This window comes from Lemur catta, chromosome 1 (genome assembly GCF_020740605.2).
Source record: "Lemur catta isolate mLemCat1 chromosome 1, mLemCat1.pri, whole genome shotgun sequence".
NCBI classification, from domain to species: domain Eukaryota; kingdom Metazoa; phylum Chordata; class Mammalia; order Primates; family Lemuridae; genus Lemur; species Lemur catta.
This window is the reverse complement of record NC_059128.1, coordinates 149,437,857-149,454,337: the sequence shown is the minus strand read 5'-3', so window position 1 is coordinate 149,454,337 and position 16,481 is coordinate 149,437,857. Positions and strand designations below refer to the sequence as shown.

General features: G+C 44.6%; 1 protein-coding gene across 1 annotated transcript in view; it reads left to right on the top strand.

Moving 5' to 3' along the window:
* The window catches only part of GPD1L (glycerol-3-phosphate dehydrogenase 1 like), a 52,123-nt gene extending 36,418 nt beyond the window's left edge, over nt 1-15,705 (top strand). The window contains exons 6-8 of the mRNA XM_045537512.1: nt 8,008-8,241; nt 8,519-8,625; nt 12,804-15,705. Of these exons, the coding sequence (XP_045393468.1) occupies nt 8,008-8,241; nt 8,519-8,625; nt 12,804-12,900 (438 nt within the window). The 3' untranslated portion in view covers nt 12,901-15,705. The remainder of the gene's footprint in view (nt 1-8,007; nt 8,242-8,518; nt 8,626-12,803) is intronic.
* The last annotated feature ends 776 nt before the right edge of the window (nt 15,706-16,481 follow it).

Genomic DNA, 16,481 nt, shown 5'->3' with positions numbered 1-16,481 from the left:
TTATCCTTTGACACTAGATCAGTTACCATCATTCCTGCCGGCTTGCATCAGAGCTGGGATTTTTGAAATCTGAGAAACAGGCACGTTGGCTGTTATTGAATCCAATCATTGTATCTGCTGTATCGTGCAGATAAGGAGATTCAGATCCAGAGAGTGAATGACTTGAGGGTAGCAAACATTGGCACAGTCGGAGTGTGAACATGGGTTTTGAAACTCACAGTCCAGTGTCCTTTGGTTACCATGTACAACCTACCCTTTCTGGTTTGCATCCAGGCACTGTGAATAAAACAAAGCCCTCCCTCGTCCGAGCCTGCCAAAGCAGAGACTGACGGCCATATGTTTCTTCCATTACACAAACAATAGTTGGGGTTTTTTTTCCTGATTATAAAAGTAGTCATATTCATTGTGTTTCACACAACAGAAAGGTGTAAAGAAGAAAGTGAAAATCACTGACAATCTTACATCGTGAAAAAAACTGCTGTTAATGTTTGTTGTGTGTCTTTCCCATCTTTTTAGCATGTGTAAATACGTGTATGTCCCCTTTTTAAAACAAACTAGATCTTACTGTTCGAGTAGTTTAATGTATTTTACTTTTTGCACATTAACAGCCTTTAGTAATCTTCTCATTCTAGCCAATAAAAAATGTACAATATCTTTTTGTACTCAAACACACGGGCACTTGCCTTACTAGAAAAAAATATGAAAACAGCTCCCTATAAGGATAAAATAAAAAGAAGATTTGAAGGAATTATGCATAATTGTTTTGTGCCAGTGGCTCTTACTATCTTCAGAATGTCCTTCACAAACTCTTAGCTATATGAATCTCTTAATCAGTAAGGAGATATTCTTTTTAAAAGTCAACTTTAAGTGTAATTCATATAATTGCATCTTTTTAAAGTATATAATACAGTGGGATTTGACAGTTTTGTACTTGCACTCATGAAAACTGCCACCATGATGCAGAACATTTCTATCATCCCCAAGCAACTCCACATGTCCCTTTGTGCACCCGACCTCTGGCCACTGGTCTACTTTTTTTTTTTGAGACAGAATATCACTCTGTTGCCCAAGCTAGAGTGCCATGGCATCAGCCTAGCTCACAGCAATCTCAAACTCCTGGGCTCAAGCAATCCTCCTGCCTCAGCCTCCCGAGTAGCTGGGACTACAGGCATGCGCCATCATGTCCGGCTAATTTTTTCTGTATATATATATTTTTTAATTGTCCATATAATTTCTCTCTATTTTTAGTAGAGATGGGATCTCGCACCTGCCCAGGCTGGTCTCGAACTCCTGAGCTCAAACAATCCGCCCGCCTCGGCCTCCCAGAGCACTGATTTGCTCTTGTATATTACAGTTTGTGTTTCATAGAATTATTATAAGTGGAATTATACGTATGTACTCTTTTGTGTCTGATTTCTTTCATTGGGGCTGTGTTTTTGTTTTAATTTAACTTTTAAGAGGTAAATCATAAGTATATAGCTCAATGTTATCATTTTAATAGATGCTTTATCAGGATTGTTTCATTAACAGAGACCCAAAATAATATAGGTTGAGTATCTATATCTGAAATGCTTGAGACCAGAAGTCTTTTGGATTTCATATTGTTTCAGATTTTGGAATATTTGCAATATACTTACTGTTTCAATATCCCTAATCTGAAAATCCAAAATCTGAAGTGTTCCAGTGAGCATTTCCTTTGAGTGTCATGTCAGCGCTCAAGAAGTTTCAGATTTTGGAGCATTTCAGATTTTTGGATTAGGAATACTCAATTTGTCATGGCTGAACAAGGTAGAAGTAAAAATCCGGAATATATAACTCGATTCCACAGAATTTTTAGGGAACCTAGGCTCTTTCCCATTCACTAGGGTGTCTTAGTCTGTCTTATACTGCTATAACAGAGTACCTGAGACTGGATAATACAGTTCTGGAGGCTGGGAAGACTAATACCAGGTGCTAGCAGGTTTGGTGCCTGGTGAGAACCTGGTCTCTTGCAAGATAGTGCCTTGAACGCTGCATCCTTCAGAGGAAGGAACACTGCTCCTCATGTGACAAAAGAGCTGAAGAGCCAAAAGACAGTCCTTTTCATAACAGCATTAACACCTCCCAGTAGGCCCCACCTCCTAACACGGCCACAGTGGCCACCAAATTTCAACGTGAGTTTTGGAGGGGACAAACATTCAAACCATAGTAAAAGGTATAGCCCTTGTCTTCATGTTCTATGATGGTGACCAGAGCACCAACGTCACATCTACCTTCCAGGCAGCAAGGTTAAAAAAAGAAGAGAGAAAGAAAAAAAAAAAAAGGACAAAAGGGCACATGGCAACTATCTTTTAAGGAAGGTTCTGAGATTCTGGAAAGTCTCAGCGTAGTACTTTGGCTTCATCCCAATAGACACACTAGGTGTGACCATACCTAGCTGCAAGGGAAGCGGGAAAATGGTTTCGGGGATTTTTTTCCTAGATAGTGATATATTTGCCTGAAAATAAGACACTCTAGTATCCTGGAAAAAAAAAAAAAGTTGGGAATAAACCAGCAGCCTGTGCCACAGATTCATGGTGTTCCTTTGTGGGGCTGTTCTGTGGTTCTGTAATAATTGCTGGGCATGTAGGCTTGCTCCAGGGCTTTGGCTGTGATAAATCATGCTGTGATCCACAACCTGTATGTCTCGGCTCTAGTCAGGGCCACCACTAGACCCAGCAGCACCTTTGTGTGAGTGAGAGCAAGACAGCCACTAACAATATGTGCTATTTGTATTTACATTCAAATTAATTAAAATTCTTAAAAATTAAAACTTCAGTTTTGAGTCACAGTAGCCACATTTCAAAGGCTCTGGCCACGTGTGGCTAGTGGCTGCGGTATCAGAGCAGATATGACACATTTACATCATTGCAGAAACTTCCATTGGACAGTGCTGCTCTAGCTAAGGCAGCTTCATATCAGGGTGCCCAGCTTGGGGGGCCAAGTGTGGGCTTGACCTCAGCCCTTGACATCCCAGCCAAGCTGTTGATACAGGGACCAGCCTGCAAACAGTATGTGGTAGGTACCTTGTCTTTACTAAGCCCGAACTCTATAGACAGTCTCCTCTTAGGAGGTAGCCTCAGGAAGAGTCAGATGGATGGCTTGACATAGAGAAAATAGTGAATACTGACTTTGGTTTCAGTGGGGCAATTCTTCCTAGGTGGCGAGAGCGTTTGTATAACCTACAGGTAGCATGGGCTGGTTCTCCTGGTTTACGTTCTTTTTATGGAAGGGTGGGATTGGAAGAGGAATTGAGCCCCCTCTAACCCGCCCTGATTCGGAATTGCAAAGATTGCACTTCAGAGCAGATGATTGCCTCTGAGTGTTGCCATAACCCAGGAAATGGGGAAGGGCTTAAGCACGTCTGTCTTCTGAAAATTACGGTATTTTTAGCTTCAGAATAGTTTAAAGCAGATTTAAATGCACAGTGGATAATGATAACTTTCACAGCTGAGTGATCTCAGAGGACATCTGCTCGGATGCTATTCCAACATGCTCTGACTGGCTCCGTGTGTTTATTTTTCTTTTGACAGAGATAAGTGGTGGAGGGGGGAGAGTGAGGATTTCAAGATCCATCATAAGGCGATTGATTAAACTGGATTGCGGCACAGAGTCCTCCTAGAAGAGAGTTTGCCCTGAAGTAGGGCCCCTGCTCCCCCTGGTGGGGAGGTTAGCTGCCTGGTGGGAGCTTTGAAGTGGTCCAGACCCCTGTGAGCTGCGGTGAAGAGATCACTGGGGGCTGAGAGGGTGGCTGGGCCCCCCAGGCACGCTCATCTGCTTGCCCTGGTTCTTTGTCTGCCTTTTCTGAGAACACCAACACAAAAGCACTGGTTTGGAGCTCAGGGCCTGTCCACACAGCCCTGCTTGGATGGTTCCAGTTACAGAGAACTCATGCTAAACCTTCCCGGTTGGGTGGGGTCAGCTCTTCCTGTTTTCTTATCTGGACTCTGTGGCAGCTTGTCTGTGCCTTTCACTCACTGGCCCGAGAGCAGCATGCTGTGGTGTGAACCCCTGGGGCAAGCTACGCACTCTGTGCCTCGGTTTCCCTGTCTCCCATTGTGTGTGATAGCAGCACTCGCCTTGGGGGAATGTTGTGAGGTTTAAACAAGTTCACATATGAAGTTCAATAAGGTTACCTTTTGCTATTTTTAGTATTTCTCCTGGCAAATCTTTCCATCCTTTTTACCTCCCAAGCCTCATGCAGGCCAGGGGGGCACTCGCTTTGACATCTGATTGCAGGAGGTCGGCAAGGTCTCCCACGGGGAGGAGGGAGGGCACATTTTGCACACTGTGGAAACAGCAAGGCACAGGGAGCGTCTCCCGACCCCACCTCTCACCTGCGAGGTGTTTTCGGCAAGCCACTGACCTCGGTTGTGCCGGCCGGGAAATGGGAGGGCAGGTACGCACTTCTCAGAGTCCTCAAGAATTAAGATGAGGCAGTGTGTGTGTGAGACCAGCCTGGGCTGGCTCGCTCCTCTGTTTACAAGAGCCCCTTGTTCACGGAAGTCCGTGTTTTCTCCCATTCAGTCCGGAGACATTTCCTGGGGCTGGTTTGTCATGTAACTGTTTCAGAATGGGTTGTGTTGCAATGGGGTGGGAGGCAGCAGAGCAATTTCAGGAATCTGGCCTCTTGGCCAACAGTCCCAATCCTAAGCACAAGGCCATGGCAACTTCAACAAAACCATTTGGCCAATCACCCAAGAGCTCACCTCAGGACCTCTGTGGTCAGTCCCTCTGCACATTGCCCCAGTACTATTTGCAGCCTCACGGTAGGCCACAATTTCACCACCTTCCCTGGAGGCATGTCACCACCAGGAGGACCTTGAAAAATCTTTTCAAAGCCCTGAGTTTTATAACTAATCAAAGATGGTCCAGAGAGGTCAAGTGATTGGCCCAAGGTCACACAGCAAAGGGGCAGAGTGAGAACTGGAAGCCCCGTGGATGTCAGTGTGCCCCTCATGCCTCCCAGTAGCCTCCCTTAGTCTGGCTGCTACACTGGGAAGGGTGTCTAGGCCTGGGTGGGCCAGCCCTGGGTCTTCTAATGGTCCCAGCTCTTAGTCTCTGCATATCGTCCGTCCTGAAAGGTCCGGGTGTTCCGTAGTGACTCAGCAGCTTGCCCCTTCTGGAGCAGAGCTACAGAACCAGGTCCCACCTGACCCCTCCGCACCTTTCCAGGCTCCTTCCATACCGCGTCTCCCTTTCCTTTTCATGCGATGTCATGTGGTGTCAGATGCTGAGAGTGCCAGGAATTGCCCCCTTTCGCTGTCACTGTGCGCACAGCAGGAAGTCTGGGATGATTGCTGTCTGAGGGAGGTGATGAAACTCAGTTTGCAAAGCCTGTGTGGCGGGGAGGGGCTGAGAAGCTTTCATAAATGCAGACAGAAATCAGCACCTCGTGAGGGTGTCTGGCTGGTCAGGCTATTAATTCACAAGACCTGGTTCCTCCTCAGCTCTACCTGCATCTGTAGGGGAGAGTAATCAACTTGGAAGCTGCTGCGTTGGTCTGTTAGAGCGCATAAGCTCACCGGAGGTGATCTAGGACACAGAAGTAGCGTGACTCTGTCTAAAACCTGCACAAGTTCATGTCAGCTTTCTGATCATTTTTAGGGAATTTTTCTTCTTTTTCCTTTCTGTGTCAACAGCAATGAGAGGAGTAGCCAGCAACCTAAGCAAGCTCTGGGATTGTTACTGAGGAAGAGAAGCAGCACAGGGAGGGCCCCCCCACCCTGGCCCTTCGTTCTCTCTCTAGTCCCCTTCGTTCTCTAGCCCTCTTCATGCCGGCGCCTGTGGAAGCGGCGGGAGAGGGCTCTGTTGGATCAGTGAGTTGGAAGTAGAAGCTTCAGGAGGGCCAATTAAAGGGTTTTTTTTCCACGTGAAGTAGCCTTGTGACTTAGTCTCCCAATGAGCCATAGCTGTCTCTAAATGACCAGTTCTGTTTCTCATGACGAGCCTGGCGCACCAATGCTATGTTCAATGTGTTTTACCAAAAATTTCCACAGAAACCAGCAAAGATGTCTTTACTACCCAGTTCATTCCATTTTTCACCCCATCCCTTAGATTTTACAGGCCTGATGTTTTAAGAAATGTTCTTCTTTCATTAATAAAACTTGGGGGTTTTGGAGGAAAAAACTTATTTTAACTTATTTCCTATTCTTTACTAAATAGCTTCATGTTTTAAGGTTTCCCAAGTCACAAATCCCTATAGGATCACCAGGTATTATTGGAAAATGTTAGTGCAGCGAGGCACTGATACTTGCATTTTTCTGTCATGAGTGTTCTTGGTGAAGGAACTGGGAAAGTAGAAGGAGCCAGGAGCCTGGGTGGGGGCTAACTGAAGTCCCAGTTGAATGCCATCTGTGTAGCTAGGCAGACGCTATTGTCATATGTGGTAATCTGACCTCTACATATAATATTCAAGGCCCACCTCAGATGCCACCTCCCCCGTGCAGCCATCCCTGCTTTGAAATGAAGCTTGTGGCTCTTCCTTCTGCCTTGCGATATGCTTGGCTGTGTCTCTTCTCTCAGCTAGACTATCAACTCGTTGAGGGCAAGCTCTGTGTCTAATTCTATCTTTGTGGCTCCCCCATCCCAAGGGACACCCTTCACCCCCCACACACACCTGTCTGTTCAGGGCTCAGTGCCAGTGGGGTGCTTCCCTCACGGTGTATGCTCCATGTACACATGTTGAAATGAAATTTCAGAGTTTCAGTACCTTTTATGGAATATCACTTCCTGTTGAGCATTAGTACTTTGTGTACACGTTTTATTCTTCCTGTTAGGTTAGGGGTAAGCAAACTTTTTTCTTAAGGGCCAGATAGAAAATGTTTTAGACTTCGTGGACAGTACGGACCACCGTATGGTCCACCGTATGTTGCAACTACTCAAATCTGCTGTTATAGCACAAAAGCAACTGTAGATGATATGCAAATGAACAGGTGTAGTTGGGTTCCCATAAAACATTATTTACAAAAACAGGCTGTTGGCCGTTAGATTTCCCAGCCCCTATACCAGATTATCAGATTCTGAAGAGCCGAGCTCTGTGTCTAATTTGCCTTGTGTCTGGTAAAGGCCATGCAAAGAGTGAGTGCTCCATCAATACTCACTTAGGGAACATTAAATGAAACAAAAGGCTGAAACCCAAGCTGCACATATGCAGACCTAATGACCCAGCGTTTCATCTCCCAGGTCATACCCAACAGAATTGCCTGGACGTAGTCACCAGAGGACATGTACCAGGGTGTCCATAGCAGCGCCATTTGTAATGGTCCCAAACTGGAAAGTACCCCGGTACCAACTGGCAGAAGAATGACTAAATAAATTTGCGGTATATTTGCAAAATGGAATACTATGCAGCAATGAAAATAAATGTGCTACATGTAGAAATATGGATGAATCTCACAAGCATGATGTTGAAAAAGAAGCGAGACACAAAAGATTATGTCCTGTATGATTCCATTTGTTTAAAGTTTAAAGGCATGTAAAACAAATCTGTGCTGCAAGAGGTGAGGAGAGTGGTTCCCTTTGGTAGTGGACACTGGTCATGTTCTGTTTTTTAATCATGGTGCTGGCTACATGGTGTGTTCAGTTTGTGAAAATTTATTAAGCCGTACACTTAGGATTTGTGAACTTTTCTTATGAATGTTACAGTTGCCTAAAGCATTCAATTAAAAAAAAAAAACCCAAAAGGTCCAAATAGTGTTTAAGCAAAGACTGCTATCATCTGTTCTAGTTCTCTGGCCAGTGCTCCTCGGGGGCTGCTTCCTACTGACCCTAAATATGGGCTCTTTGTCCTATAAATGGGAATATAGAAGGCTGTCTCTTCTTTCATCATCTGTTTCCCTGCATACAGCACAGAACGCAGGTCTGAGCGTTGCGAGGGTAGGGCCGGTGTTCCAGGTCTGTCCCTGCCTCACCCTGCGCACCGCCCTCCACATCCTTATCCACGGTGGGTGCTGTAATGGCGTCTGGGCTTTCTTGTCTCCTTTGCAGAACATCGTAGCCGTGGGAGCTGGGTTCTGCGACGGCCTCCGCTGTGGAGACAACACCAAAGCTGCCGTCATCCGCCTGGGACTCATGGAAATGATTGCTTTCGCCAGGATCTTCTGCAAGGGCCAGGTGTCCACAGCCACCTTCCTAGAGAGCTGCGGGGTGGCCGACCTCATCACCACCTGCTACGGAGGGCGGAACCGCAGGGTGGCCGAGGCGTTCGCCAGGACTGGGAAGGTAGCCCCTCGCCTGCCCCGCCACCCCCACCCCTTACTGAGGCTCCTGGGTTGGGGTTAGCCCCAGCCCCGCGGACATCAGCGCTGCGCCTGTCATTTGCTGGGCTGTCCCGGTGACCCTGCTGCTTTCACTGGACCCTTCTGTCCTTTATCTCATATGGTTTTGTCTTTCCGTGCCTTGCAGTAAGGGATCGCAGCCCTGTCCCCGACTCTCCTCTTGGAAGAAGGGATTCTCTAGTTTCTGCTGTTGATTTTCTTTTTTATCCTTTGTTTTTAAGACCATTGAAGAACTGGAGAAAGAGATGCTGAACGGGCAGAAGCTCCAAGGACCTCAGACTTCTGCCGAAGTGTACCGCATCCTCAAGCAGAAGGGACTGCTGGACAAGTAAGTCTCCCTGTTGCCCCTGAGACCAGGTGACGTTCGCCATCCCAGTTCTCACCACTCCAGCCCCAGGCAGATGAGCCCAGGTATTTGACAAGCACCCTTAGAACTTCACTGGGTTAGCTCAGTCCTTTGTGTGATGTGAATGTCTATGGCGGGAAGCACCCACCTACCCCCAAAATGAGTGTTTACACAAAACCAGGTTCAACTTCACTGAGAAGAGCTCAATTCTGTAAGGCATGTTATAAAATAAGAAGTTTTAGACTCTAGCTTGTCCTGCAGGTGTTTGGTAAGAGCTACATTCCATAAGTTTTAAATTTTTTAAAAACAATTACTTTTTTGTTTTTATAACAAGATGTAGTCATGTTAATAAAATGTCAACAATTCAGAAAAAAAGAAAGGACAAGTTAGCTCAAAATTCTACCGTTAGAAGGGAACTGTGCTAAGCTTTGGTGCTCAGCTTTGTAGTCTCTTCGTTGTGTGGATGGTGGGTGGGTGGGTGGGTGGATGGGCGTCTGGTTTGGTGGGTGGGTGGCTGAGTGGGTGGACAGATGGATGGGTGGCTGGCTGGGCGGATGCATCTATCCTTCACTGCCCTTTAGGCCAGTCAGCTGTGAAAGGTGGGCTTGAGTCAGCTTGATTTGCAACCTGGAGCCCAACCTCTCTGAGGCCACTCCCCAGCCCTACCTGCTGCTCAACCCTTTGTTCATTTACTGAGCCTTCCCTCATAATCATGAGGCCAACTACACCGCCTTACAAATGCTTATGCAGCATATTGTCCATATCCCTAAGTCTCCTGTAATACCCCTTGGGAGAGGGAACGTTTGGTTGCCTATGACTGGAGGGAACTGGGCTGCCGTCCTGACGCTGCCACTTGTGGCTAACGCACAGCACGCATTTCTCTCCAAGCCAGGAAGTGGGTCACGGACCCCTCTGCTGTTACCTCTGGCTGTCCCTGGTTGCAGCTCTTTCATCCTTGTTGGGTCCGTCTGTGTGTCTGCTGGTCCCAACCATGCATCTGTACCTCCCCCTGCACGCACGGCTCCTCCTCCTTTACCCAGTACGTAGAGTACATAGAGTCCTTACTGAGGGTTGAAAATGAGGGTGGATAGGGCCCTTGTCTTCCTTCTTTAATTTGCACTGTATTTTTCTGAAATGGATTTTAAAACAAGCCAGGCAGAGATGGAAGTTCATAAACAGGCTGTCAAAGGAGGAAAACTACCTTTAAATCATGACTAAAAGGAAAATGCTTTTGACATATATGGTTTTCCTTACCAACTTAGCAGCAGACAGTGATGTGTTTGTGTGTGGTTGGGCCACTGTAATGACCATTGAGGAAATATTTTAAACTCTTAAAAAAAAATACGTGGGTGTTGGTGATAATAAGAATCTCCCAACCAGGATGTTTGAGTGCCATCTGTGTGCTGCCGAGAGGTGCCTTTGATAGGATTCTGTGGATTAGCAGGTTGGCCGGGCATTAGTCTGTATTCATTGTTGGCTACGGGGGACACAGACTGGAGCTGGTATCGGGGGTGGGTGCACAATTCAGCCCATGACAGTGTTGTAGCTCCTTGAGGGCCGGGCCTGATTTCTAACACTGCATGTCCCTGTACCTAGTCTGAAGTCTGACACATCTTAACTCATCAGTATCCATTAGTGTGACGGCTGGCTGACTGATTTATGTCTGTTTTTTCCTGTGAAATGTCTTTTGTCCCCCTTTCACCTATGACCTATTTAGATTGTTCCCCCGAACTGATCTAATTGGTCTTGTAGTATTTTACATTGTAGAAAATAATATTTAGATGCTCATTATGGCATAATGGTTGAGTGTTGGCTCCAGAATCAGAAACTGTGCCTCAGTTTCCTCATCTATAGAATGGGGATAATATTATTTTCTACCTCATAGGGTAGTTTTGAGAATTAAACAAGTTACTTGTCTGTAGAAATGCCCCCTCCCACACATACTCCGTATCTCTTGTTCACATCCTATCTACAGAATGCATTTTGGAAATGCTAGTTTTAAAAGTGAGGCGTGCTTTCAGCTACAGGAGCAATGTTGAGTTATAACAAGGAGTGTGGAGGTGGACGTCATTGGTCTTGGCTCAGTGGCTCTGGATTAGAATCTCAGTGAACTTGGCCTTCCCTGGAACCTCAAGATGGCTGCAGCAGCTCCAGGCATCACGTACGCATACATTGCACTCGGGAAGGGGGCAAGAGCAGTGTGGGCCGGCAGCTTTCTCCCCCAGTGCCTTTCAAGGAGACAACTGTCTTCCCCCAGAAACCTTCGGCAGATGGATTACGTCTTGCTGGCTAGAAGTGGGTTACTTGGCTAATTCTAGGTGGCCAGTCATCACCTGCCACACTGCTTTGGGGACATACACATTGTTCTTGTTTTAGGAAGAGGGACACTAAGACATGGAAGGACAAAAAAAAAGGTGGGGGGGAGGGCTGAAATTTTCAGGCTTTAAATCCCATTCACAAGAATCTACTCAACAAATACTCACTGAGCACCGGCCCTTTGCCGTCCCCTGTGCCAGGCACTAAGGATGCAGTGGTGAACAAAAGAGACCTGGAGCTTACAGTCCAGGACCCAGTGACCATCTTGTGGCTGCATTTGTAAGCTGTCATTATTGCCTACCCACCATTTGCCAAGTGTTGAACTGTACACTTTACATGTAAGTCATTGAATACAACAGACTTGCATATTCAACCCCATTTTACAGATGAGCAAACAGGGTCAGAGGGGTTATGAAACTTATCCAGAATGAATAGGCAATTGAGATCAGATTTTATTAAGTCTACCTGATTCCAAAAAATAACAAAATATTCCACACCTTGAAAAACCTGCAATTTTTCTCAAAGGCATCTTATGGGGGAAAAATATTTTAAAAATATATATGTGTATATATGCACATATGTATATACATACATACACACACATACACATATACATATAAAAGAAAAACCAAGGCCTACACGGTGGGTGGCTCATGCCTGTAATCCCAGCACTTTGAGGAGCTGAGGCAGGAGGACTGCTTGAACCCAGGAGTTCAAGACCAGCCTGGGCAATACAGTGAGACCCCAACTCTACAAAAAAATTTTTTTAATTAGCTGGTCACAGTGGCACCTGCCTGTATTCCCAGCTAGTTGGGAAGCTGAGGCAGGAGGATCACTTGAGCACAGGAGTTCAAGGCTGTAGGGAGCTTTGATCGCACCATGTCACTGCACTCCAGCCTGGGTGTCTCTAAAAAGAAAGAAAAAGAAAAGAAAATCCTGTAACAATAGACTCTCATAAAGGCATGTGATCTCTTAGTACTATTTGCTCTTCTTAAATTAAATTGTCATTATAGGAGTCTGCCCAGCTAATTTTCGGAATGGCCTTTAAGACTCTATTGATTTTGCTAAGCTCACTTTGGGCTCTGTGTGTGGGGGTGTGTGTGTGTTTAAAAGCCTGATTGAAATTAGTTATTTCTTTAGTGATTGCTGCTATAAAAAAAAATGCTTGCTGAGCCAGCTGTACCCTGGCATAATGTTATCTCTTCATATAATGGATTATTAGCCCACTCCTTTGTTCCCTCATCCATTTCAAACTTTCACTTATATCTGTAGTCACATCTTAGAAGAAAAGGCAAAATAAATCCGGCTTCCAACATGAGATCAGTGCTTTGCTAACTGTGGGTCCTCACTTTGATTCTTGCGGGAGCATTCCAGGCCTGGATTATTTATGGTGATGTGTGGGTTGCCTCATCGTCATCTTGGGGCGATGCTTTGTGGAGAAGGGAGGGCAATACCTCCTTGCAATTTAAACTTTATTCTCCCATCTTTTAAAATATTGACAGAAGCTTGGACTCATTCCAGGTTTGACCCAGAGCCTGAGCCACAACTCTTTATGTAAATGACCACAGTTTATACCCTGGAAGGATTACTCTGTGACTCGTTTGTAGACAGTGCACCCCAGACTTAATTAAGCAGAAGATGGTCATACCAAGATCTGACAGCCCTGGTGCAGAGGCTCTCCGCAGACCAAATAATAAAGGAATGAAGAAAGTGGTGACTGCGTTTTTTCAAAGTAGCACACTCATCTGCAGTCTATTAGGCAGAGCAGAAAAGCTAAAACTAATTTGTTCTGTGAGGCAAACCACATGGCCTAACCTTGCCTTTTCACATTTCCCCCCAACTAGGTTTCCGCTGTTTACTGCAGTATATCAGATCTGCTACGAAGGCAGGCCCGTTCAGGAGATGTTGTCCTGTCTCCAGAGTCATCCAGAGCATACATAGAGTGAATCGTGCACTGCGCTGGGGAACTTTCTGCCTTCCTGATCAATCGTTTGGACTCCTGTGGAAACCAGGACGTGGCAACATGATGTTTGCTTGACTGTAGTCCCATCATGGATACGTATGAATTTTTACAGGTTCATTTTTGAATTGTGAGAGGCGGTTCATTGGCTAAGACATACTGGGCAACAACTGAACACACGTGTGAATGTGTGTGTATGTATGTTTATTTCTCATTCTTTGGATACTTCTATGAACCAAAATTAAATGTCCTTTTTAAAAATTGCTTTTGAAATCTCCCCACTGTGGCAGTTTAGAAGATTGGAACTGTCTCAGCTAAATTTGTTAGGTATAATTCATACATATAAGAGTGGGGGGATTTTTTTTTTCCTCATTCTTTTGATGTTGAAATTTAACCAGCATTTATCTGGTAGGTAGAGTGGAGGAGTGAATGTTCAAAGATCAACAGACTTAACTTTTAAACACTATCTCAAAGCCAGCATAATTAACTACTTTGATTGTGGGTTGATCTTTTTTTTAACAGTTAGATATTTTAAATTAGATAATCCACTTATATTTTCCTCTCACTGCAGATTTATGCATTTTTAGCCTTTTTTCTCTTCGTTTGATGTCAGAAAGGCTCAGCAGTGGCGGAAGACAGAAAGCTCACCTGGGATTTCCCCGCCGTGACTGGCACATTCTTCTGATTAACAACAGACACTTGTATGATGCTTTTGGTTAGTAAGTGCTTTTTTGCACACATTTCTCTTAAGCCTCACAGATCCTCTGAGAGGGGCTGCTATTATGTCCTCCTATAAGATACAGTCGCCTGGTCACCTGGTGAGCAGGGACAGAGCCAGTAGTCAAGTGTAGCGCCAAGGTGCACGACCTTCTAAGAAGTCCCTGGGCTGGTTTGACCTCCAGCTGCCTGGCTGTGGCAAACACTGTGTACAGCCTGTCCTGAGGCCTCAGGAGGGCTTCCTGCAGGTGAGGGTTGTGCAAGTCATCATCTCGTTGGCGCCACGCCAAGTGTGGCCTTCAGTCCGGCAGCATCAGCTTCACTTGGGTCTCTTAGAAATTCAGGTTTCCGGGTCCCACCCCAGACCCCTGATGTGGTATGGTATCTGGGCTGCAGCATGTCTTCCATGTGTTTCTGATGCTCACTACAGTCTGAGAACCACTACTTTAGAAACTTTACTTTAGCCTGGCATTCCTCAAACCGTGTTCCGTAGGAAACGAGTGTCCTTAGAGCCAGTGGTTGTTCCTGGTGTTCCCCGGAAAGGTCAAGTGAATCTGGGAAAAGCTGAATCTATACACCCCTCTCGAAGGTGTGGAATGTATGTTAATATGTCAATGGAACCTGTTTACTTTACCCAGCAAGTCCCAAACACATCACACTATAGACATTTTTTGGCAAGGAAACTTTGGCAAGTTTCTGGGGAACACTGTTCTAGGCTGAGGTGACCCTTAGAACAACTCAAGTAGACCCTTCACTGCCTGCAAGAAATTAGGATAAGTAACTACCTTTGGTATTGTTGGTTCTGAACTTTTCCAATTTAGGTCTGCCATGAATCTTTGGTGAAGCTTTAAGGTGACACTGTCATACAACCAAGTAGATGTCAACGTCGCTGAAACACACATTATGTGGAATAAGTGCTTTTAATTCTAGAATGAGAATCAGAATTACTGTACCTTTTAAATGAGATTGGTTTCAGGGTAGCATTATACAGTTACCTTACATACCACTTGATAAGTGTTAAAGGAACATATGAATGTAGTTTACATATTCATGAAATTTCAGTTACTTTGTAAGATTTGGGCCTGTCCGCCCCGCCTCCCCCCCCAGGTTGGGATTTTTTTCTTTTTCTACCTGGAATGATTATAGAATGGATTTTCATGGGAATTTTACAAACTCTATCCAAAACACTTTTGGGGACATTTTAAAGCCCCATACACAGAAGTATAAGAAAGCACACAAGATGCTACAGGTTTCAGCAGTATTCTTGCCACCATTAAGTTAATCAATTTTTGACTGTCTCATGATAAATCTTTTTTAAAGTTTGTACATAGGTAACAGAGTTACTTTTTAAGATGCATAAAGGGCTGTAAGCTAATTGTGGTGTCTATTAAGAATGAGACATGAGGAGTTAGGGTTTTATGTGTTTTGTATATTCTCATCTGCATTCAGCTTCCTACTCTGGGTTTTGTACTTGAGTATTTTTTTCTGTAAACAAATGCCCTCACGATTACCACTCTGGAGCCTGCTGACTGTACCTCTTGAACATACTTATAGTATTCTGCACATTATGGAAAAAGGTAAATTTTATAAGTTTATGCTTTGCTAACTGTAGATATTTATTACTCTGCGAGTTATCTATTTTTGTAATCATCTGTGGTCCATCATTTATTTTAATGTACATTTCTTATTAATTAGGGTAATGAGGGAGACACCTAGATTCAAAGTTTAATTTGTACTATTTCAGCCAATCTGTGAATGTAAAAACTACACTGTTGCCTTGCTATAATCCACCCTACTATAATGTAGAGCAAATAACTGTCCTGAAATCCACCCCAGGAGATGGAGCTGAGCTAAACTTCTGGCTTTTCATTTAACTCGTAGCTATAACATGGCCCCATGGCATCAACCTGAGGAGGGTGTTGTGGTGAGGGGCCGGTGTACAAAGGGAACTTTAGTTTTTCCATGAGTTCTTCTCTGCTAGCCTTTTACTTACATGTGTACTGTATTTGTTTACAGACTATAGGTGGATATATAGTTTAAAAGCTTGGTTTAATAAACATTTACCCCCCAAACTTGTGCTGTGGATCCTATTTTTCTTTCTATTAGCTTAGGTAATAGTTTTATTTAGGTAAGCTCTGTTTTCTCCCCCTGAATTGCATCATATTACCGATATTAAAGGCAATTTTTAAAAGAAAGGCTTCATGTCTAATTCCAGCCCTCAAACACATTTGTTTCTGTTGCTTACTGATATGATATTTTTACATACTTGCAATTTAGGGTGGAGGCCTTCCAATTCCAGCCATACCGTGAGTGAATGAACTTGAAATCCTCACCTCTCCAGTCCAGATATACCTTAAAAAGCTAGGAAAATATGACAAGTGTCCTTTTATACGTGTGGCTGATCTCACAGAAGTGTGAAGGAAATCCTCAGGAACCTGAAACAAATAGTGGGCTGGTAGCCAGAGTAGTGAGGCTTGGGATGTGAAGCTCATGTTGGAACTAGAGCCCTCCAAGGTATGTTGTCAGGGGAACAAAAGGCCAAGAAAAGGAAGGCATAAACAAGGAAGCTGGGTTCCAGGTGAAGAGAAGTGTTTCTGCAGAAGATTTGTAATCATAGATCGAGCACACAAATAGATTAGGAGTTTGAGGTTTTATATCCAGGAAACTACGTGCAAAAAAATGCATAAAAATTGGAACCGGCAGAAACAAATGCAAATACAAAGGCATTGCAGAAGTCATCTCTCCATTCAGGCTGAACAGCCTTCCCATAAATAAAGCCCCACTGATTACCTACTTTTTAAAAGTAATTACAAAATAATTCATTATAAGTGAAAGTCCACAGATT